This window comes from Sceloporus undulatus, chromosome 3, assembly GCF_019175285.1.
Source record: "Sceloporus undulatus isolate JIND9_A2432 ecotype Alabama chromosome 3, SceUnd_v1.1, whole genome shotgun sequence".
Classification (NCBI taxonomy): Eukaryota; Metazoa; Chordata; class Lepidosauria; order Squamata; family Phrynosomatidae; genus Sceloporus; species Sceloporus undulatus.
The window spans coordinates 30,225,771-30,250,738 of NC_056524.1; the positions used below are offsets into that span (position 1 = coordinate 30,225,771).

The 24,968-nt window shown below is 43.1% G+C and overlaps 1 protein-coding gene across 1 annotated transcript; it reads left to right on the top strand.

Annotated features, from left to right (window-relative positions):
* Window positions 1-5,032: 5,032 nt before the first annotated feature.
* Window positions 5,033-22,084, top strand: SHISA2 (shisa family member 2). Its single transcript, XM_042460715.1, has 2 exons — window positions 5,033-6,534; window positions 18,629-22,084. The coding sequence occupies exons 1-2, from the start codon at window positions 6,219-6,221 to the stop codon at window positions 19,180-19,182; spliced, it is 870 nt and encodes a 289-aa protein (XP_042316649.1). The 5' UTR covers window positions 5,033-6,218; the 3' UTR covers window positions 19,183-22,084.
* The last annotated feature ends 2,884 nt before the right edge of the window (window positions 22,085-24,968 follow it).

The following is a 24,968-nucleotide window of genomic DNA, read 5'->3' on the forward strand; positions in this document are numbered from 1 at the left end:
AAGTTAGTGAAAGTGACTAGAGAATGTTTCCAGCTGTCTGTAAAAGTCACCTTTGATCTCACTATATGATTTTATGGGATTCCAGGCCACAGACCAGATATGGCCCATGGAGCCTCCCCATCTGATCCATAATGCCTCCTTCAGCAATAAGTCTTGGGGGGGGGGGAACCTCCCATTACCACCAAATGTTTCTCAAATGCAAATTGCTGCATGGGGAGGAGTGACTGGAACATTTCAGCTGGAAAGGATTAATTCTCTTTTACCTGCATGCTGTGACACCCCACTCATAGCCAAATCTGCAATTGGGCATGGAGTCATTCCAAGCCTAATGGCAGTACAGAGCAGGGATGAAATTGTTCTCTTTGTGTCGTCGTGTGTGTGTGTGTGTGTGTGTGTGAGAGAGAGAGAGAGAGAGAGAGAGAGAAGACCATGCTGTGTGAGAGAATAAGACTGCATTTCATTCTTGTTATGATATGCAAATAACTATGGATGTGCTGTGTGTAGATGTGTATCAATGCAATGGTCCAAAATACACTGCAGAAATAATCCAGTTTGAGACAGCCTTAACTGTCCTGGCTCAGTGCTAGGGAATCCTTTGAACTGTAGTTTATTGTGGCACTAGAGCTCTCTGACAGAGAATACTAAATATCTCACAAAACTACAGTTCCCAGAATTCCCTTGCATTGAGCCAGGGCAGTTAAAGAGGTCTCAAACTGGATAATTTCTGCTGTGTGTTTTGGAGCAATGTCTGTGTATGAGAATGTGTGGAGATGGCTTTAGCCTCAGCCTCCTTTAACCTAAACCTATATTTTTAAAGTACAGGGCACATAAAGGAATATAGCTCTTGAGCCAAAAATATGGTTCTCTTCCATTTTCTTCTTCTTGTTGATCTAATACAATTATTGTTATTGATCAAGCTAAATACTTTGAATGACAATATTCCCAGAACCATTCAAAATGAAGAATTCCTAACATGGATCAAATTGTAACTATAACACTCAATCAAATACATGTTAATGAATGCATATGTGTATATTTCATTATGCACACATAGCAAGAACACATGGCTAATTAAGAGGGTTCCTAACATAGGGAAACAGATGTATGTGAATCTTAAAATAGGTATATTACACACATACAGAAAATCTAGATGAGTCTGTTTATCCAGAATCAGATCCTGGATAACAACTGATTTCCCTTTCACTTAGTTAGCAGTAAAATATCAAGATGTTAAAACTCTGTAAAGAACTGGATTGAGAATGGGAAAGTGTGGTGGAGTTTCCTTCTTTGGAGGTTTTTAAATGAAGTCTGGATGGCCATCTGTCGGGAGCACTTTGATTGTGTCTTCTTGCATGGCAGGGGATAGACTGGATGACCCTTATGGTTTCTTCCAACTCTATGATTCTAGGAAACCTGAAGGCTTCATAAGACCTGATGAAAAAAATAATAACCTTCAGGTTTTTCAGCCTTCTTCTAGCCCTTAACTGGTCCATCAAACACCCACTGCAATGTCTTCATCTCCTTCAAATGCCCTGAATGGTGACCCCCAATATTGTTAATCACCTCATCAATATTCGACTCCCAAATTCAAAATCTCCATAGGCCACAGGGTAGGATAAACAAGCCATAAAAGTGCCTTAGAAACACCATCATATCGCTCCTGGCATAGAAAATCTACATAAGTCTGTCAAAAGGCAGAAATGGAAAACAATTGCACAGTTTCCACAGTATACCATCACTTTACCTCCATGGATTTTGTTTGTTGTGTGCCTTCCAAGTTGTTTCTGACTTATGGCAACCTTAATGTGAACCCATCATGGGGTTTTCTTGGCAAGATTTGTTCAGAAGTTTGCATATATTGACATTATCTCTCAGCCTAACCTCCCTCAAAAAAATCCATCAGAGATACCTTTATTGATCAACCAAAATGCACAATATACTTGTTGCAAGCTTTTGAAACTCGATAGGCTTCTTCATCAGGAAAGCTGTTACAAATCAAACAGGAGGAAAAAAAAACATTTGGAGATGTTGCTGTGTCTATCCATGCCTTGCCTTTCTCTCACAAGGTATTCATGAGGGGGGAAATGTGTGTGTGAGGGAACCATCTTGAGATCCTTGGAAGGAAGGCAAGGTAGGTAGATGCAGTAAGTAAAATATAATGCTTATGTAGGAAATTTGTTTTGTATGATGCAGTTCTCAGTCCTTGCTTGAAGAAAAGGCTTTGGCAGGGTACTCTGAAGCCTGTGTTGTTACACATTTCCCGGCTGATTATTGTCAATTGATCACTTTGGTTTTCCTTACAGTGAGTCAAGAAAGGAGCTCCAGGTTTTTCAAAAGAACCTTAATGCTTCATAATGTCTCTGGATCTTTCATTGAATTGAGCAGTTTAGCTGCAGGGATAGATTTCTTTACTGATGATGAAGTGTGAAAATCAGCTCCTGGGAAATTTCTAGGAGAGTCAGGGAAGAGCGGGATGGAGGTCTAAAACACACTGTAGAAATAATCCAGTTTGAGACCGCTTTAGCTACCCTGGCTCAGTGCTATAGAGTCCTGGAAATTGTAGTTTATTGTGGCACCGGAGCTGTCTGACAGAGAAGGCAAAATGTCAGATAAAACTATCGTTCCCAGAATTTCCTAGATTTGGGCCAGGGCAGTTAAAGTGGTATCAAACTGGATTATTTCTGCAGTGTGTTTTGGACCAGAGAGAGTTGTGAGTTGGCTTAAGAGGAACCAGAGCCTCTCGGTAAATCTGATGTGGGACAGATCAGGGAAGGAGAAGGGAGACTTTGTGGAATCTATTTTGTGTTTTTCTAGAAACACCAAGGTCCTTCAACAGATAGATCTTTATTCAGTGTAAAATAAATGCAGAAAGTACTAATTCTCCTCTGATAACATGACATAGATCTGATGAAGTGGGCTGCAGTCCACAGAAAAGAGGCTGAAGTTGGCTCCTACTGCCCCTGCAAAACTTCATTCCATAGCCAAATCATGTGGGATTTGGCATGAAAGGGCATTTTAATTTCATGCACTCCTTACTCATCTGGACAACTGGGTTGTGTTCTGAAGTTTTGCACAAATAAAGAATAAGGGATTAAGAAACCAACATCATTGCTATGACTAGAAACCTACTGAAGCACTATGCTCAGGCACCAAAAGAAAAGGAGCAGCCAAAGTTATCTGAACATTGTGGACACAGCAAATATTACTTCTATGATGTGAATCATTTCCAGTGGATTATTCTCAGCAATGGTAGAAATTTGGGGATTGAAGGAAAATTTAATGTGGAGGGCAGTATTTTTATTTGGGGGGGCAGTGCTCTGACTTTGCCTAGGCCCTATCGATACACTTTTGTTTTGTTCTTTCCTTCTGAGTGGGATGATACAGAAGTAAGTCTCACTACTCAGTAGGGAAGGCAGAGTAAAAAGTGGAGAAGGCTCTTGTACTTTTAATGGTTGTGCAGAAAAGGGAATTTCAGCAGCTGCCACTTGTATTCTAGTTGCATGACAAACAAAATTTGCTGAACCATGAAAGACACAGAAACCCTCTCCAGTTTTCATTCTGGCAAGCGTGAGTCAGTGTAATATCGTGGTTTGAGTTTTGGACGAAGGAGTTTATCACTCAGCATTTTAAACCGGCTCTAGCCTCCCAGGCTGGAGCCAGGATGCGGGATAGAGGTGGGGATTATTGCACACTAAATCTCTGTTGAATCGCCAGCCATCAGCCTGGGTCCAAGCCATGCTCTGCTACCACTTTTTAGAAGTCAGAAAGCTTTCCAGCTTCTAAAAAGTGCTGGCAGAGTGCGGCTGGGAACTGGCTTGGACCTAGGCTGATGGCGGATGGTGGTTCGGCGGCAATTTAGTGTGCAATAATCCCTGCCTCCATTCCGCGTCCTGGCTCTAGCCTGGGAGGCTGGAGCCGGTTTAAAATGTTGAGTGATAAGCTCCTAAGAGTGACATGGGAGACCAGGATTTGAATCCCTGCTTGACCATGGAAACCCGTTGGTGGTCCTGGGCAGCTCATATTCTCTCAGCCTCAGAGGAAGACAAAGACAATCCCCTTCTGAACAAATGTTGCCATGAAAATGCAATGCTAGGTTTGCCTTAGGGTCACCGTAAACCAGAAATGACTTGAAGGCATGCAACCACCACAGTCACTACCACCTGTGAGCAGGCAAAGCAGTCCCTGTTTCTACTTATCCTGTCACCTTCATGCACACCTCTCTGCCTTTCTCTCTGTCCAGAAGTACCATGGCAGGGATCACCTTTAAAGCCCTAAATGGCTTGGGTCCAACCTATCTTTGGGACCACCTCCTTTCGTACAATCCGTCCCGCACACTCATGTCCCCTGGGATGAATTTACTTCAACCCTAAAAACCAGGCTGACTGAGGACCTTTTTGGCAACCGCTCCCAGATCTGTCATATTACCACCTTAAACATCTTTTAAAAATCTGTTAAGCTGGATTTCTTCCGGCAGGCCTTTCCTGAATAGATGCCCAGCCACCAAAGGAATGTTCAATCTATTGACCCTGATTTCTGCTGCAATGTACTGTTTGTGTTGTTATTTATCATTTTAAGTATGTTTTTAATTGTTAATTGTTTAATGGCATTTTAAGGGGCCAGGATGGGAGATCTGAAATGTCTGCCCTGGTTGTGTTGCGCAGAGGGGTGGGATAAAAATTATTATTATTATTACTACTATCATCATCATCATCATCATGTGGATGACAGCTGGGATAAAAAGCACTGTTGTATCACCAGAGGGAGACGGCAAGTGAGCAAGGGGCAGATGAGATGGCCAGAATTCCATAGCCTTGAGCCAAACAAGTTAAAGCGGGGCCAAACCGGGTTATTTCTCCAGTGTGGATGCAGCCAGTGACTATGGCTAGGAAGGAGGAGGGGGCTGCAAGGAGGACGGAGGGGAGGGGGTCTTTGACGCATGCGCAGCAAGGGCTTGCTGGTTGCCTATAATAACGAAGGGAGCCAGCAGCCAGGCAAGGAATCGCGAAGGGAGCCCGCGGAGGAAAGACGGGGCTGGCGTTGCAGCAGCAGCAGCAGGGAAAGGGAAAGAGGCAAAGCGCACAGCGGGGACTTGGGCAGCAGCAGCCTCAGCCTCAGCAGCAGGTCTTCCCAGGAGGACTGCGCCGTCGCCCCCGTTGCAGGAGAAGGCAAGACCCCGAGCGGAGTCCCTCTCCGGCAGCGCAGCCCCAGCGCCGGAGCCAGGTTCCCCTGAAGGGCCGCGGAGAAGTTCCCCGGGAAGTCCGGGGAAGAAAGGGGACCTCCACCTTCTCCTGCTCTTTGCTTCTTCGCCCTCCTCCTCCTCCTCTCCTCTCCTCTTCTCCTTCCTCTTCTTCTCTCCTTCTTCCTCTTCCTCTTCTCCCCTTAACTTGCTCTTCTTCCTCTCCTCCTTCTCCTCCTCTTCCTCTCTTCTACTTCTTCCTCCCTTGAGGCGCCAGGAGGAGGCGGGAACCGGGGCCCAGGCCGGGAAAGAGCCGAAGGGACGCCTCTCTGCCCGGACCTGAAGGCGCCCGGACTGCCTGCCAGGAAGGAGCCGGGGCCGCCTTCTCCGGGGCCCAACTGGGGCTTTTCTCTCCCCCTCCAGACCCGGCTGCGGGCGTCCTCCAAAAGCCCCACCTCCGACCGGCGCTGCCCCTCGGGCTCCTGGCCGCCGGGCTCCAGGCGGAGTTGGCTCCACTTGGCCGAGTTTGGGCGCCGAAGAAGACTGCCTCCCTCAGAGCCAGCCCAGGGCAAGGGACTCTCAGTCCACGGCGCACGACGAGGGAGGAGGGCTCTGAGGAGCACCCGACCGCCCGCCTGGGCAATGCTCCTTTCTTTCCCGCTTTCCCTCAAGGCTTGAAGGGCAACGTGGCGGCACCCGCTGGAAGAGCATCATTCCGAAGACTTGGGCGAGTGGCAAGTGACTGTCGAGCCCATGAGGCGCAGCTGAGGGGCCTGAGAAGTCGAGGGGCTTCTGCCACCCACATAAGAAGGGCCCTTTCTTTCCCGCCCCTCCTCAAGGCTCGAGGGGCAACTTGGCAGCCGCTGGAAGAGTAGCCCCCAGAGACCGTCTGCTCCATGAGGCGCAAGGGAAGGCTCTGAGAGGAGGCCAGGCTTGGTCGCGGGGCTCCTGCCGCCCCCCCCCGCCAGAGACAGAGGAGGCTTCCCCCCACTAGGCCTCCCTTCTTCTGCCCAGGCCCCGGGGGTGCCCCTGCCCCCCTGCCATGTGGAGGGCTGCTGGGGGGTCGGGGTCGGCGCTGGCGCTGGCGGTGCTGCTGGGGCTGGCGGCGGAGGGGGCCCGGGCCAGCGGGGAGTACTGCCACGGCTGGCAGGAGGGGGCTTCCTGGCGGGAAGGCTTCCAGTGCCCGGAGCACTTCGACGACAACGACGCCACCATCTGCTGCGGGACCTGCGCCCTCCGCTACTGCTGCGCCCGCCCGGAGGCCCGCCTGGACCAGGGCCTCTGCCAGAACGACCGCCAGCAAGGAGCGGCCGAGCCAGGGCGGCCCGACCTGAAGGATGGCACCGAGGGCGCCGCAGGTAGGAAGGAGGCGGCCAGGCAGGAGCCCCAGGGATCGGCCAAGGCTGATCAGGGCAAAATGGGGGACCCTCGAGGAGTGGGGCTGCGGGGGCTGTGGAGCACACCAGGGGACACCCTAAAGGGGCGTGACACCCCCCCCTGCCCCCTAACCCTCCTCTCCCTTGGGCTGTGTGGCATTCACCTGGATCCCATCCATTGCAAGGCTGGAGAGGTGGCATGAGGAGGGCGAGGCTCGGTGGCAGGAGACAGGGGAGGCCCCGCGGCTTTTAAGAAATCACATTTCCAATTTCAAAAAGTAGTTTTAATTTTTTTAAAAATAATAAATAAATAAGTCATATTTTACCAAAATTTCCACTTTAACCAAATGAAATTATGTATCTTATCTAAACACATTTATTCTGTGCGTATGATACTGTGATTTAACGGTACAGTTTTCATGTTGCTAGTTGTTTTATATCACAACTCTTACCATCACATTCAGCAATACAGTATGTGGGAATTAATGATTTACAAGTAAGGGCCTCAACAGACTGGCATAAACAGCCGGCCTCTGGTCGGAGTGAGAGCATGGCATTTGCACACTGGCCACCCAGCCCTGCACCACCCCTACAGTGTCCACCACCAGACCGTGGGCGGCATCATGGTGCATCTTTGGCACAGAGCTTACATGGGCTGCACTGAAGAAGTGGTGAAAAGCTGCCACCACTGTGGCTAGGATGCCCTTTCCACACGGCAAAAAAGAACCACTTTTTGTGGCTCCTGTTTGCTCTGCGGAAATGCCAGATCAGGGCCACAGCGTGTAGTTCCCATGGCCCCAATCCGGCAATTAAAGAGGCAGCTGCAGGCCGCCCCTTAAGGGTTGTCTGTTCAGCCCCTACATTAATACAAAAAACTTGCTAAAGATTTTGTATGGGGGTGGGATGGGGGGAGGTCAGTGGGGGGTGGGGGGCGACACCATGGGTGACTGCACTGGGTGACACCAACCCTTGTGACACACCTGGGAATGGTGCCTTCCCATGCCTTCCTTCCTTCCTTCCTTCCTTCCTTCCTTCCTTCCTTCCTTTCTTCAGAGTCCATCCACAGAGCCCATGTTCATCTTTGTTGAGATTCAGATGGACTTACTCTTACATCCACACTGGAGAAATAAGCTGGTCTGACACTGATTTAACTGCCTTGGCTCAATGCTATGGAGTCCTGTGGTTGGTAGTTCGTTGTGGCTCCAGAGGTCTCTGACAGAGAAGGCTAAGTGTCTCACAAAACTATAGATCCCAGAATTGCATAGAATTATAGAGTTGGTCCTCAAGGGTCATCCAGGCCAATCCCCTGCCATGCAGGAATACACAGTCAAAGCACCTCCAACGGATGGCCTTCCAGCCTCTAATGAAAAACCTCCAAAGAAGGGAACTCTGCCACGTTCCGAGGGAGTGTGTTCCACTGTTGATCAGTTCTTAATGTCAGGACATTCTTTTTAATGTTGCGTTGGAATCTCCTTTCATGTAGTTTGCATCCTATTCTCTGGAGCAGCAAAAAGCAAACTTGCTCCATCTTCAGGGTTATCAAATCACCCCTTAACCTTCTCTTCTCCAGGCTAAGCATACTCAGCTCCCTAAGAATGCATAGCATTGAGCCATGGCAGTTAAAACCGTGTCAAACTGGATTATTTCTGCAGTGTGGATGCAGCCTCACAAAGGTTAGAGTTCTGAACCATAGTTAGCACAAACGACATCTCAGAATACATCCAGGGCTAGCCATGTTGGCCTTATAGCAAATCCAGTAGCATCAAAAACCCACCGAACACTGATACTTTTAATGGAGCCGGGGCCAACCAAAATGCACAATATACGTGTTGAAAGCTTTCAAAGTTCCACTGGCTTCTTCATCAGGCAAGGTCTCAAAAACCATACAGGAGGAAAAAAATGAAGATGTTAGTCATAGCCCTCCATTTTGCTGTTTTTGTTCTCAGTTAAGTTTGTTCTCAGTTAACTGAGAACAGAAATAGCAAAATGCAGGCATATGACTAACATCTTCAATTTTTTCTTCTGTGTGGTTTTTAACACCTTGCCTGATGAAGAAGCCAGTGGATCTTCTAGAGCTTGCAACATGTATAATGTGCATTTTGCTTGTCCCAATAAAGGCATCACTGCTTGGTGGATTTTTGATGTTACTGGACATAGTTCAGAATGTTTGTTGAGATTCAGATGGACTTCCTCTCAGAGTCCATCCATACTGGAGAAGTAATCTGGTTTGACACTGTTTTTACTGCCTTGGCTGAATGCTATGGCATTCTAGGAAGGGTAATTAGTTGTGGCACCAGTGGTCTCTGACAAAAATGTCTAAATGTCTCACAAAACTACCATTCCCAGCATTCCATAGCATTGAGCCTTGGCAGTTAAAGCAGTGTCAAACTGGATTGTTTCTGCACTGTTGATGCAGTCTTAGTCACTCCCCTTTGCCTAAAGTCCAAAGAGGGGTTCCTCTTCTTGCCCCCAGCTTAGGAAGGTCTCTGGTTTTGGGCTGTAACACAGAATGTTTCCACCCAACGTGGCCAGTAGCTGTGCTGGCTGGAGGATTTCTGGGAGTGTAACAAAAAGGACCTTTAAAAAGTTCCATTCTTAGCTGGTATTCCCCATTGCCATGTATGAACGGGACAGCTGGACAGAGAAGAAAGCAGACAGGAAGGAAACTCATTCATTTGAAATCTAGTCCTGGAGAAGAGTGCATGGATGGCCAAAAAGACAAACAAAGGGGCTCTTGAATAGATCAAGCCTGAACTCTTTCTGGAATCAAAGATGACTAAATTGAGACTGCTGTTCTTTGGGTCACATCATGAGAAGACATAACTCATTAGTAAAGGCAAAGATGCTGGGGAAGGTGGAGGGTAGTAGAAAGACAAGAGGAACGCATGCCAGATGGATAGACTCGATTAGGAAGACCATGGGCCTAAGCCTGCAGGATCTGAGCAGGGAGGGGGAGGATAGGAGGGCCGTCATGAGTCAGGGTCAACTCAAAGGTAGTTAACAACAAATTCTTACCTGCTACATACAATACTACATTTTGTTATTGTTGTTGTTGTGTGCCTTCAAGTCATGGGCTTTTCTTAGTAAGATTTGTTCAGAGGAAGTTTGCCTTTGTCTTCCCTTGAGGCTGAGAGTGTGTGACTTGTCTAAGGTCACCCAGTGGGTTTCATAGCCAAGCTGGGAATTGACTTCTGGTGCAGTAACATCCAAAATCAACAAAACAATGATACCTTTATTGGACCAAACAAAATGTATAAAATACTGGTACACACCACAAGCTTTTTGAAGCTCCACTGGTTTATTTGTATGGCTTCCCTCCATATTCAGAACACCACCAACAATATCTTGACAAACTGCAGGCCTGTGACTAACATCAGTTTCCCCTCTCCTGTATTATTCTTAACACCTTTGCCTGTTCAGGAAGACAATGGAGCTTTGAAAGCTTGCAACATATATTTTATGCATTTTGGTTGGCCCCAAAAGTGGTTTTTGAATGTTATTGGTTTTGGAAAGTAACTCACAGAACTGTCCCGCCCAGTGTGGTCAGTGGCTGTGCTGGCTAGAGGTTTAGGGGATTTGAAGTGTAACAAAAAGGAACTTTAACAAGTTCCATTCTTACCTGGTACAAACAATGCTACATTGTTGTTGTTGTTGTTGTTGTTGTGTGCCTTCACGTCATTTTTAACTTATGATTACCCTAAGCATCACCATATCATGGGGTTTTCTTGGCCAGATTTGCTCAGAGGAGGTTTTCCATTGAGTTCCACTGAGGCTGAGCGCATGTGACTTGGCCAAGTAGGTTTCCTGGCTGAGTGGGGAACCAGACCCTGGTCTTCCAAGATCCCTCTGCATACTGATTTACCAGAGTAACATGGCTATGTCTCTAATTATGTATGTCACTGTTGTGGCATGGATTTTAGAGCAAATTGAAGGGCTTTAAACTGAAATCTCATATGTGAGAAATTCAAAAGTAATCAAAGGATAGGTACCGATATGACATGAAAAAAGCATATTGGAGCTTTTATTGTGTTGTTTGAGCACACACAAGACACTGTTGATACAGAATGGAAAGCCTTTCCATTTTAAAATATAATAATACAGTACTTCTCCCCACAAAAGAATCCTTCCCTCACCCACAGAAGTTTACAACAGACTGTCAAATGTGTTCAAAATTAAAACTTGAGCCCTTCCTTTAAGTTCAGTGACACTGTTTAAAAATGTGTCATATTAAGTTCAGAGTCAGGGCAACTGTATTGTTAAGTCTACAAAGCCATTTGAAGATATGATATTTTGCACCTTAGTGGATATCGTTCCTTCAGTAAACATGCAAGTCAGTGTTAAATAGTAGCAGAAGTTAGTTTTAAATTTTGAAATGCTCTTAACCAACTTTTGGCCTACAATGCAAATTATATATTAGTTCAGAAAGTAAACAATAATTTTGAATCCAGATTTGGCATCACATACTGGGGCGAGGAAGTTGCAATATGATAAACAACCAGAAGGGCCATGTATATCCAGCTAGGAACTAGTGTTCCTCTGTAAATTCATTATTGTTAGATGTAACTTTTTTGCAGTCGGTGAAACACTTACAAGAAGTCTATTTGATATCCCATATCCTACAGCTGGAAAACTTCATTTCTCATAGGCATGGTTTGTGTGGGGGGGGGGGGGGGGGGGGAGTGATGAAGAGAAGAGTGGTATTAAATCATGTAATATCATTAAAACATGGATCATTCTCATGTTGACAAACCCTCAATACTGCCAAGCCTGGGAATATTGATAATTTATTCCAAATTGCTCCTTTTGTTCAACCACTTTTTTTCAAACAGTAAAAAGGAGTTATACTTCACCCACTTGTGGCTGACTTGGGTAGACTTGCTGTCTTTCTAATGTAAACTTCCAGGAAAATCTTCCCTCACTTTTTTTCCCCGAATACATCCTGGCAAGTATTTCCCACCACCATGAGTTTCTCTCATGAGTGAGCAAAGCTCTATTAACTGCTTTGTTGTTCTGGTGGCCTCATTATCCTTCCATTCCATAATGTTTGTGACCCAAATCATTTGAGAGACACAATCTGGATTTGCCATTACAAGTCACTTTCTTTGGCAGCCCTGTTCACTTCAACAGACGCTACACTCTGGAATGTTTTTAGTAGACTGCAGTTAAATTCATGTGATTTTGGGTCACCGAGGTCAGAGTACGAAAATTCATCATAACTCCACATTTGGGCATTTGTTGAGAGAGTGCAAGGACTAGAAGGATGAATAGGAGGTTACAAAGAGAAGAGTATCTTTATTGTTAGTCAACCCCCACTCAAAGGGTTCTCAAATTATATGGGATATGATCAGTGCTAAAATATTTATTAAAGGCACGATACAGCCAAAGTGAAACATATTTATGCTGCAATATTATACATACTTGGCTAGAAGTGGGTGGTCAGTTAAATTAACTGACTAATATGAATTGGGCTGAATTAGAAACCTCACTGATTTCAAAGCAAAGGAGATAAGCAAACAGTTAAGCACCTGCTGAACTCTCCCACTGAAATCAAGGAGATGGCTGTATGGGCTTCGTTTTATTAATTAATGATCAAATTATTTTAATGAGCTATGGCAGTCCACATAAGAATGTTGAAGTTGAAAAGATCTTGGAATTGAGCTAATCACTCTAGCATTAATGACAATACACTGTATATCAGTAAAAACAGACCATGTAGAGAAGCTGTGTTTTTGAGAATGTGGATAAAATGCTGCTCTTGGTTACAGTCCAAGATTGTGGGGATGGCCCTGCTATTAGGCAAATTGAGATGTTTGCCTTAGGCAGAAGATGTCAGGAGGTGACAGGAAAGGTTTGGAGAAGAAAACCTAGTGTTAAAGTAGGCTAGCTTGCTGCTTTCAGATGTCTGGAGGGATGCTGTCTCATTGCCAGGAGGACTGAGGCTAATATAGGTAGCAAATGCAGATAGCTTCATCTGGGAGAAGGCATCATTTGGTAGCGAAATGTCTTGGGTCAGCTCTGAAAAACAGAACCCTATGCAGTTCAGCTGTTGACATTGGGAGTGCTTCCTTGTTGGACTGTGGCTAGTAGGATTTGTAGTTTGTTGTGACACCAGAGCTCTCTGATAAAGAAGGCTAATACCTCACAAAACCACAAAGCCAACAGTTCCATAGCGCTGAGCCATGGCAGTTAAAGCATTGTCAGATTCCATGAATTCTGCAGTGTAGATGCAGCCAGAGAGCTCTAGTGCCCCACCAAACTATGCATCCCAGAGCTCCATAAAATACAACCATAGCAGTTAAGAGTGGAATATAGTGCTATAATTGTGTAGTGCAGCCATACCCATGAGCCCCTCAGGACATAACCTGTGAGACACAGCCTCTGGGATACAAGGAGAACTCTGTAAAGGAGAGACTCTACCAAAGACTTTTGAGAGAGAACTATCAAGGTCTGTGAGATCTAAAAGGAATCACATATAAATTTGGCGCCATGCCAACCTTTCTGTTAGACAGACTGAGGCTAATATAGGTAGCAAATGCTACAGGTCAGCAGTAGCAGACTCCTAGCTGTTCCACAGACTCATTAGCTGCTTCTTTGCAACATGTATTGTCTCAGGTCCACTAAACTTACCCTAATGTATTGGAGGACATTCCTGTGACCATTGTTTAAGTATGACTGAATTGCCAGTCTAGCCAACTTTTGTACACAGAATGGGAAGGTGGGGTGCCATCCTTTTTATTTTGCCTCTAGAAGCAGAATGTCACAGGCTGGTTTTGCTGTGAGCCAGAAGCTCCTGATAAATATAGAGACTAGCTTCCTTGCAGTTTTTTAGAATTATAGAATCATAGAGTTGGAAGAGATCCCAAGGGCCATCCAGTCCAACCCCCTGCCATGCAGGAATAGAAAATCAAACTCCTGACAGATGAACATCCAGCCTCTGTTTAAAAATCTCCAAAGAAGGAGACTCCACCACTTTCTGAGGCAGTGTATTCCACTGTCCCTTACTGTGAGGAAATTCTTCCTAATGTTTAGGTAGAATCATTTTTTCTGTAGCTTGAAACTAATGCTCCTTGTCCTAGTCTTTGGAGCAGCAGAAAACAAAGTTGCTCTATTCTCAGCATGACATCCCTTCAAATATTTAAACATGGTTATCATGTCACTCGTTAACCTTCTCTAGGCTAAACATACCCAGCTCCCTAAGCTGCACCTCATAGGGCATGACAGGTCAACATCATTATCCCCATATTTCTATATGTGTGGTGAGTACTGAGGCTAAGGGCTGGAGCTGTTGTTTAAGACAACTTAGGCCCTATACAGACCAGCAGAAAGCTCCGGCCTGTGGGCAGAGTCAGGGCACAGTGTCCTCACATTGGAAGGTGCCACAGTGCCATTTTGGCACGCACCGGTCCACATGGCATGCACCATCATGACACACCTCCGGTGCGGCATCCACATGATGCAGTGCTGAAGGGGTGTCATAAAGCCGTGCCACCACGGCTATGGTGCTCCTTGGAGGACACAAAAAGGAGGCCAGATCGGGGCTGTGGTGAACCAGCCAGGAAAGGAGTGGCTGCATGCCACCTCTTAGGGGCAATCTGTATAGCCCCTTGCCATGCTGATATTAGGGAACAGCTGAGCCTTGAACCAGGACTTCCTGGAGGACAATCTGGCTTGTGCTATTGGACACAGAGCAAAGATCCATGGGGAGGCTGTATTCCATGCATCCCTGAAAAAATAAGCAAAAGAAGGAGATTGTTAGCTTTAAAGAGTGGCCAGTCAATGCCAGTGTTGGGTGGTGTAAACCAGGTTTGTTTAAACGATGGCTTAAACTTTGTCTTATACGAAATGACTGGAAAACACTCCTGTTTTATAAGATATTGATTTTGTGTGTGTGTGTGTGTGGCGATTACTACTATTTTCCAACTCTCTTACTGGAACGATAATAATTGTTTGAATTTAAACGTTTTATCTTTGACAATTTATTGTCAGTTTTTCATTGTTATACCAGTATCCAGTGTCAGTTGCTTTTTTCTAATCATTTTATTTTATAGTGCAAAAATGCCATTCAGAAACAAATCTTTTAACATAATTTCAATGAAAACAACTTGCTTTAAAAAGCTATTTTAAAAGAACAATTATTATTTAAGCTGGTGGCCATAGCATCTGCATTTTGCTACTTAATTTTCTGATTCAATCCTATATTGGTGCAGTTGTACACATGAATGCAAAAAACAAAACAAAAAGAAAACCTGGTTTAAACCCCAAACCCATTTTTTCTTTTAAACTAGCTTTTGTCCAACTGCTTTTCTCTCTGTTGGAACACTCAGCTCCAGCTCCAATATCGAGTTTCTCCAGGAACAAAGCTGATGTTATTTTTTAAAAAACAAACTAGTTAGAACATGGCAGGTTAATTTTTAAACATAATAGTTACAGTTACAATATCAAGGCAAGAAATTTTGTTAGCTACCATTATAGTAGCAATGTTTTTTTTAAAATACAACAACGTATTTCTCATTGTTGAAAAGTATCATTCATCTTTCTGTATCTTCTGATGTCTGATCTCACACTCACAACCATGCAACTGTGAATATATCTGAGGTTGATATTAATTCCATCACTGCATCTGCAGAAGTAGATTGAAATCCACAAAAGTCAGGCTAGAATAAATCAGTTAATCTTAAAGGTTTTGCTAGACTCCCACATTTACCCCTTCCCTTTTTACTTTTCAAAAGTATCTTAGGGACTTTAATAATAATAATAATAATAATAATAATAATAATAATAATAATAATCAGAATGCTACCAGCCTTTACCCTGTAGCACAAAACATATCCTCATCCCATTTACCTCAACACCCACAACAAAGCATTTTAACCATATGGCATTCCTCCTCTACATTTAGTAAAGCAGTTACAGTTATACTGTAAACAAAGTGAAGTTAAGTTACCAGTTTTATTATAATAATAGCTGTAACTTAGTTGTGCCCTAGTTATTGAGGAAAGAAATTAATTACTAGTTGTAACTAGTTACTTCAAAGTTCTGGGCATAGCTAACAGCCTGTGTTCTTTTCTTTATGTATTCTAAATGCTAAACCAAGTACAATAAATTGCTATGTGTGTGTGTGTGTGTGTGTGTGAGAGAGAGAGAGAGAGAGAGAGACAGACAGACAGACAGACAGACAGAAGAAAGATCGAAATCAAAAGGGACAACTTTTTTAAAAAAAACTAACCCATCTACAGGGTCCCAGTATGGACCAACCACATTACCGCACTATACTCTTATAGTGCTGCTATTCCACTTTTACTGCTCTGACTGCCTCCTGTTGCATCCTGAAGCTTATAGGTCAGTGAGGCCTAAGAGCTCTCTGGCTGAGAATTCTAAATGCCCCTCCTTAAACTACAAATCCCAGAATGCAACAGGAGGCAGCCAGAGCAGTTAAAGTGGAATAGAAGTGATATAAGAGTGTAGTACAGCAATCTAATAGGTATTTGCAACTGTTTACTTAAAATAATGTTTAATGTTGCTCTCAGGCTGTAGATCCAGGAGAGGTGTGCCAGAATCACTGACCATTGGCAATACTGGCTGAGTCTTCTAGAAGCTGAAGGCCAAAGTAATAGAAAGGCCAAAGCTGAGAGGAATTAGGAAGAGAATAAGAGGTTATCCACACGGGCCAAATAAAATGTTCTCCCAGGAAACAGTCTGGACAACACAGGGCACAATCTTGTGTTCTGGTGTGAACTGTCTTAAGTGTGTCACTAGTTTAGCACTGGTGGATTTAGCATGGGTATACCCACCTTACACCTTATGGTTGTATTTTAAGTTGTTGTACGCTGCTTTGATTGCCTGGCAAAAAATGGGATAGAAATAAAAAAATATTTATTATTATTTATTTTATTACAATGATTTAAAATAAATAATCTTTTGCTCTGCATCTTCAGGAAACATCTGGAGCCTTCTGTTGTAATGCATACTACTGGTGTGATTTGCTTGCTCAGAGATCAGAATGAGGCGCCCAGCAGTGGTGCCTTGTTCTAACATCAGAGCAAGTAATTTGCACTAGCAGCAGTGTTGTTAGCCAGCACACTGGGGATGTGTGTGTGAACAGCTACCTGGCATCACAACAGAGTACCCAAGGTAATGTCAGGGATGTCTGGGCAGCTTCAATGCCCTGTTCTGATCTGGTCTAAGAATTGCTGGCTGTGTTGGTATGTGTAAGGTTTAATTGTTTCTTGGTTGTTTGGTATTGCAGACTTTTGTGAACTGTCCTGAGAATTACTTGATTGAAAGCTAGGACACAGGTCTTCAGAACAAGCCTACTAGCCAACCAAGGGGATGTATTTAATCTCACCTTCTCTCTGGACCCACAACATAGAGTTGTGACCTGATGTTACTAGTCTGCCAGTATAGCTTTTTAAGACCGCAGAAATGGATGAGAATGCTTTCTTGGCTCATAGGAATAAACACCAGCTTTTCCCAACCTGGCAGCAGCTGAAGTGCTGGGCAACAACTCCCATAATCTCATAGGTAGCATTTACATTGACGATGCTGGCTGGAGGTGGTGGAAATTGTAGGGCAAGTCATTTGGACGACACAATGTTGGAGAAGGCTAGTATAGACTGTTTAGGACAGAGGGAATAAAATGGTATAGAAAGAAAAAGAGTTTTGTCAACAAATGAAGACATGCTTTAATTTTTCCCTCTTGGATAGCTCTGAAAGTGAGACAAGAGGAGAAAGCCAGGTCCTAGTGGACAAGAGCACCCTGTAATTTTATTTAGCTGTTCATTCTTGCTTATAAATGATGGAATTCTGCATTTTCATTTTCTACTGTTGCAATTATATTAGCCTTACTATTCTAGATGGCAGCATTTCCCAGGACATCTCAGGCGAGTTGTGTCTTAGACCACACATGCTAGCATTCTAATAATAACTTCTTATTTTTATTTTTTTGCATTTATTTTACTTTCCAGTTTAAAAAAAGCCAAGAAACTTCCATGAAAGAAAAGGTATTTCTTACTGCTGAAAAATGCCCAGTTACATGGTAGTTTGTATGAGTTGCTAACTTGCTGGGTGCTATACACCAGTGAATAAATAGCACAACTTTCTAATAATTCATTTATGTGACTTGGTTTCAAAAGTAAACATCAGCATTTTGACTTCAGCATTGGGAAAGCTTTGGTTGTTTTCCAGCACTTTTTGTACTGTTCAAAACCCATCAGAACTAGCCTGAAGTTACATTATAATTAGGGCTGGTTTACTCCTAGAAAATGTGAATTAATTTCAAGGAGGTGGGTGTGTATGTGTGTGAGAGAGAGAGAGAGAGAGAGAGGGAGGGGGAGAGGGAGAGACAGATAGGGAGACCAATTGAGCACAAGCACCATAACTGAAATCTCACAACAGTAATGTTTCTGGGATTACTTAATATGAAAAAGATTCTCCATCTCAAAGCCAATTTCTTTCTTAGTTCATTATCATACTGAGCCACCTTTTGTAACCTGTCTTTTAACATGTCAGCTCAGAAGTAATCCCCACTAAATTCAGTGGAATTTATTCCCTCTAAGCGTGCACATATTGCTGCCTTCATTTTAGGAAATGTTTTCTTGTCTTATTGTCTTAATATTATGGCCACTAATGCTTTGTGGGTTCTGTAATTATAGTATCAACACTCATGTATTATTAATATGCATCCCCTATATCTACATTTAAATTACTTTAATCTGCTTAAATGATGTGAAATGTTAGTGCACAATAGCCTGTTGAAAACATGATATTGTGCATAATGCAGAGGGAGGGGACTACAGACAGGGGTGCCAGTTTTGATGACAGTCCTGCAGTTTAGATAATGTCTTGTCCTTTTCCCAGGCCCCAGTGAACCTGTCCTTCAGCCCTAAGACTTTTGCAGTGACTTACCCTATTATCCTATTAAAGGCAGAGGGAAGTACTTAACTTTTTTTTTATGCCAAAGCTCTTGTCACAGGTTGAGCACTCTCAGTAACAGGGCTTCCCTCTTCTTCCTTTTTAACAGCCTAGTTTTACATTGATGGCATCTCGCTGGAAATAATTTTTCCTTTTCTATTGGCAGTGCCTATTTACGTGCCATTCCTTATCGTTGGGTCTGTTTTTGTCGCATTCATCATCTTGGGCTCTCTCGTAGCAGCGTGTTGCTGCCGATGCCTGCGACCCAAGCAAGAGCCACAACAGAGCCGAGCTCCTGGAGGGAATCGGATAATGGAGACCATTCCCATGATTCCAAGTGCCAGCACCTCCCGAGGATCCTCCTCTCGTCAGTCAAGCACTGCTGCCAGCTCCAGCTCAAGTGCCAACTCAGGTGCCCGGGGCCCTCCAACCAGGTCACAAACCAACTGCTGTTTACCAGAAGGGACCATGAACAACGTATATGTCAACATGCCTACTAATTTTTCAGTACTGAACTGCCAGCAGGCTACACAAATAGTCCCACACCAAGGCCAGTATTTGCATCCACAGTATGTGGGATACGCTGTCCAGCATGACTCTATTCCCATGGCCCCTGTGCCAAGTTTTCTGGATGGTCTGCAAAGTGGATACAGGCCAATTCAGTCTCCTTACCCCCACAGCAATAGTGAACAGAAGATGTATCCAGCAGTAACTGTCTAGCTTTTGAAGAAGCACTGGGGTGATGGGAAGGGCAAAGGAACCACACAGACACGCAAACAAAAAACATTACCACAAAAGACTGAACAGAGGAGTAAAAATGCTTTGGGGAGGCAAACGTTTGCTGAGCATAATTTGTAAATAATTCTGAAAGGCTCATGTGTGCCAGACAGTATTTATAAACGGTTTTCTTTTTCTTGGGTTCAGTTGCCAAAAAACTGTAAGACGATATCTTAGAATTAACGTTTCCAGATAATGCTTCCATTCCAGTACATGATTTACAGAGGCAACGGATTATATGGGAGAGGCATCTACATTTCAGTTAAACAAGTGTGCGAGAGTAATTAAATGCCTCAGCCATTAAGTGCCCTTCAGGTGCTTCACAGTCAGTAGTATTTGCCTAGTTAATAGCGAACATTTCCGTAACACAGTACAGGGTAATATTTTAGAATTGTCTTTTCTTACTTTTTTGCCCTGAGCCTAAATACATTTCATATTGCTGTACTGACAATCAGACTGATGACTGATAGCTGAACAGTGCAATCCTTGTTAGTTTCATAGTCCTAGGGATGTAAAACTACAGAACAGGAACATATCTTAGAGACAGAGCACAGATCTAGCATAAAGAAGGTTCCAAATTCAGTACTGGCTGAGGCTATTGGGGAGCTCTAGCCCAAACAAGAATATGTCTCCCAAATTCTACATCCTAAACATGCCCAGTATCAGTCACTGTTTTGCAAAACTTTTTCTGTCTCAGCAGTCTTCAAATCAAAGTGAATATGTTGTTTTTGTCCCAACAGTATACCCCAAAGCCCCAACACCTGTTTTGTATTTTGAGTTTCACACTGGTTGTGTTTGCTCATGAAGGTTATTGCCAGACTCTAAAGCTTAGAATTTAGAATTCTAAACCTTAACATTTGCAAAACAGTGTTCATGAAATTTGTTGACTTAAGCTGAGGTGTTTTTTTTTACAGTGTGACTTCATAGCACAACGTCCTGCTAAATATGGCGTGGTTAAAGCATGGACCCCCTGCCTGTTTTTGAGGCCCTTTGAATTCCTCAGACTGCCCTTTTTCTGCAAAAAAGAGGCTGAAGTGCCTCCAAATAGAAGGTCCACCTACTTAAAACAATGACTGGTCTTCAATAATAGCAGTGGACTTCTGACTGTGGTTTTGTATTATGATTTGGGGGCATTTTGGCAGTCTGTGTAATCCCCCCCCCAGCAAGTCCCAGGGCAGAATTTTTTCCTCCAGACCCACCATAGTTGCTCATGTCTCAGTTAAATCCAAAAGACAAAAAGAAGCTCAGACAGTTTAACTTGGACCCCAAGAAACTGAGATCCATCTCCAATACAAATAATAATTGTCATTCCAAACTTTTAGACATGGAAAGGCTTGCAGATCTAGAGCAAGAGCTCCATAGACTGTTTCAAACAACAACAAAGCATTAGGAATGTATAGTAACATTTCCTTGGTAGGCAGAGCTCTGTGTCTTTATAGACTTCTCTCTCTGGGTAAAATAATTACTTGGTTAGCAAAAAGTTCCACATGTGATGCAGAGGTTTTGCAGGAAGTTAAGATCTTCAGGGGAATGGCCATGACTTAAAGGATGATATTGCTTTATACCCAGTTGATTCCTTCTATCATTTGCTATGTTTCCAGTAATTCTTTTAAAAGAAACAGGTCTGTGTTAATCACTAATGCATTACATGGTTCAAAAATGCAACACTCTGGGAATTACCCTCTTATTTTATAAAGAATATCTGTATGCAGCAATAAATCCAATCTGTTTCTGTTTATTGAAGCTTGACACTTGTACATTAACACTGTGCAAATGCCCTGTTTTTCTTCTCAAAATCATAATTACACAGAAAACGAATACTCTTGAATAATGAAACTGGAATGCAGCTATTACACCAGTATTCTGATCTAGAGATCTTCATGTACTCTTTAATATCTCCGGGTAGCTCTTTCATGTGTGTATAAGAGCTTTTGCACCCATAATAATTCATTGGATTAGGGCACCTGTCTGCATCTGTTGGCCGTCATCTTCAAAGTGCTGCAGTACCTCTAGATCATTTGTCAAAAGGGTTTCTTTGCAGTCACCTTGTTTTGTTTGATTAGTAATGTCTAGGTCTTGGCTTGAGTGGTGCTGCTTCAAACGTCTTGCAGAAAATGGATCAATATGCAGTTACAACTTGAAAAGAAACTGATGGTGCTGAGGAGCTCACTGAATTGGGCCCACTGTTTTTCTGCTAGAAGGTGAGCTCAGAAACTGATGCTAGCCTTTTCTATTTGAACATAAAGCAAGTGCAGTCATATACGCAATTACCCAGGAATAAATCCTATTGAATTCAATAGACTTACTTCTGAGTTGACATGCATAGGATTGCACTATTCTGTCTTTTCTAGAATTCATAGTATTCATTGCACATGCCCTTTTACTTTTATGGAAATCAGGTGAATTTATTTACTTGTTTTTAAAATAAGTTAAATTGAAATTATGTAGAAATTAATTTACAGGAAATGGGGGGAAATGCTTTGAGCTGTAATAAAAAGAGTTTGTGACATGTGGTGTTTTATATGTCATGTACAATAATGTAAAACCAATGTTAATGTTTGGTATAATTTTTTAAAATTTCTTAAAGGGTACTTGAGTGATTCCTACAAGTGAAGAAAAAAAGATTTTTTTGTTTCATAATAAATATTTTATGGTGTGATCTTTTTGTCTGTGAGGTTTTTGTTACTCACTTCTCATTTGTTTTAGTTTTTGTGTTGAGTGTTTTAGGTTCAGACAGGACACAAGGAAGCCAAAATTAAGCACAAATAAATCCTGTTGATTTTAATGGTAGTAATGGAAAGATTTGCCTAAATTGTACTTTGAAATAAATGGGAATTTAAAAATTTACCTCCATCATGCTCACTTTTTTTTTAAAAAAATGCTTGTGTATATTAATCAAGAGCTACAGGATTGGTCAGGAGGAAAAGTTACAGTGTTGATGTAACTTCATAGAAGTAATAAACTGCTCTTTGCAAATAAGCTGAGATGGTATAGATTAGATAATACATGGTGAAGAAACCCTTGTTTAGTATGAAGGAAGATAGGTCCTGCTGAAAGGATAGACAACTGCAGCCCTCCAGATATATTTTTACTGCAATTCCCATAATTCTTCACATACTGGATCAGGCTGATGGGATTTATAGTCCAAAATTTGGCAGGCCACAGATGTATCATATAGCAATGGTTCTCAATCTTTAATACTCCAAACTCAACCACTAAAAGCCATGATAAATGTTCAGCAATTTAAGTCCAACACCTCAATGGCCAACAGTTAGGAACCATTGCTATAAAAGAAGCTATTTCAACAAGGTGTAAGTTTTGCACCCATGCAAGTTAAGCTGTTCCTATCATAGTTACTTTTACTATATCAGGATGGGCAAAATGCATTGGCAATGTTAGCTAGAGTTGATGGGAATTGTCGTCCAAAAATATCTGACCACATGTTGCTAACCACAGAACTGTGAAAGATATAAAAAATAATACAATGGAGCCTCTGTATCTGCGGACTTGCTATCTGTGGATTTCAGCATCTGTGGATGGCAAGGCTGCCTTGTCCTTAATGGCAGTGTGGGCATGCAGCCTCACTGCCATTAGGGAAAATGAGACTTCAGGTGCTGCAATTTTTTGTATCCATGGGTGTGTGTGTCCAGAATGGATCTCCATGGATACCAAGGTCTGACTGTACCCTAATACACACACACCCCTGTGTTGTTGCTGTTGCTGTTGTGTGCCTTCAAGTTGTTTCTGACTTACAGTGACCCTAGGGCAACCTTATCTTGGGGTTTTCTTGGCAAGATTTCTTCAGAGGAGGTTTTCCATTGGGTTCCCCTGAGGCTGGGAGCATGTGACTTGCCCGAGATCACCCAGTGGGTTTTATGGCCAAGCAGGGAATTGAACCCTAGTCTCTAGAGTCATAGTCCAGTACTCAAACCACTATGCCATAGATCTCCACACACAGCTATAGACCATGGCAATTCAATGGCAATTCAAGGCTCAATTCTCAGAGGTAACACACCTCTGTTAACCAAGTAGTGGCAATAAACTATGATTTTTTAAAAAAGAGTGTCAGATCCTGTTTGTAATCTACGTGGGAACCATTTGTCTTCCAGATGTTTGAGATATCATTAATCCCTGACCCAATGCTGGCTAGTTTCGGCTTCCAAAATCAAGTTTTTCCACCCCTGACCTTTGACATGATTATGAAAGAAAATCAGTATTTGAGCAAAAGGAAAAAAACTGAGCTGAGAAATTTTTCTTCATTAAACGGTATTCTTCGCAAGCTTGAATAAAAATTGGGAAAGTAGCAGCTATTTCAAAACCCATTTTGCTGACTTTCAACACTCCCCCCCCCTTACAATTCACACTGTTTTACCTCAGGGATGAAGAAACTCTGTATTTACTGCAGCCCAATGGGCTTTTCATGGGCTACTCAAGAACAAGGAAGTTGAATGTTGTAGCTTTTCAAAGCTGCCCATCTTTAAGGATAAATTTCAGAAATCCTATGCTAAGCAAGAAACAATACACCTTTTGGGGCATGAGATTTCTTTGAGAAAGGAAGTGCTTTTGCTCTGGGCTCAGTTTTGCCAAGGTATTCAAGCATGCCTGCATGCATTTAACTGGAAGCACGCAATTAAGCCCTGATTACAGTGGCGCTGGTTTCCTTGGCTGAATTAATGTCTAAACTGTTTCTCATGGAAAGCTGCTGTGTTGTAGCTCCCAACTGCATCCAAATCATTTATGATCTTTCACATTACAGCCTGCACCTGGCAGTATCACATAAAGTACCAAATCCTGCTCCTATTGAAGTCTTGTGGGCATTTTGCCATTGACTGCAACTAGAGCCGAAGCACGTACAGTTTTCCCTCTCAGCAGGGAAAAAGGTGGTATAAAATGATATTGTTGGCTGAATAGCTGCCAGACTGTTAAATCTGTATTCTTAAATTCATTTTGGGGTCCCAGGAAAGGTGCAACTTGGGGAGAGGGGGAGTAAGAGAGAGCAAAGGAGATTTTAGTACTAATTTCCACTGTAATGTGTCAAGATAATTACTTTAGCAAGTGCAAAGAAAATGTATGTTTCCATTAAGGAGGGAATCCATGAATATTCACAATGCTATATTTTCCTCATGTGGATTGCAGCAAGTAACAGGATAGGCCAGACTTTTGGAAACTTGGATTTCATGTCAGTAGCCACAGATGGAGAGGTTTCTTTTCCCAGTGTGTAACTGATATATGCAATGAACGGGAAAGCTCACACCAAGCATGGAAATCATTGTGAGCCCTGCCCGGCTTGTCTGGATTCACTTGCAGAGGGAGTACGCTTGATAAGCTTATCTCTGCATTACTATGGTATGAAAACTTCCCTTATCACATATGGAGTATTACCACTTACCGGGGTGGGAAACAATAGCCAATATTCTACATTGGCTCCCTAGTTATGAAGATGTAATATCTCCTGGCTCAACTCCCCAAGCCCAATTGAGCAAAGGGGGTCTGCCAATTGGGGTGCAAGGAAGAGGATATTTCCAACCCCCTCCCACCAGTCAGCAAGGCTGCAATGAGGAATTATAACTGGGCTCCTGCTTCCACCGGAAAGGGCTGAAAACACCATCCTTCTTACCATGTGATTGGCAGCAGAACAGCTCTGCTTTGCTCAGTGCAGCTGCTGGCTATTAAGGTAGGCTTAGGGGAAGATTTATGAAAGTGGCAATAGTGTCACGATTATGACTACA

Bases quoted from the DNA above. Each gene is read 5' to 3' on its own strand.
- SHISA2 (XM_042460715.1), top strand. From the start codon at position 6,219: ATGTGGAGGGCTGCTGGGGGGTCGGGGTCGGCGCTGGCGCTGGCGGTG. The intron at 6,535-18,628 runs GTAGGAAGGAGG...TTCTATTGGCAG, and splicing joins TGGCACCGAGGGCGCCGCAG to TGCCTATTTACGTGCCATTC.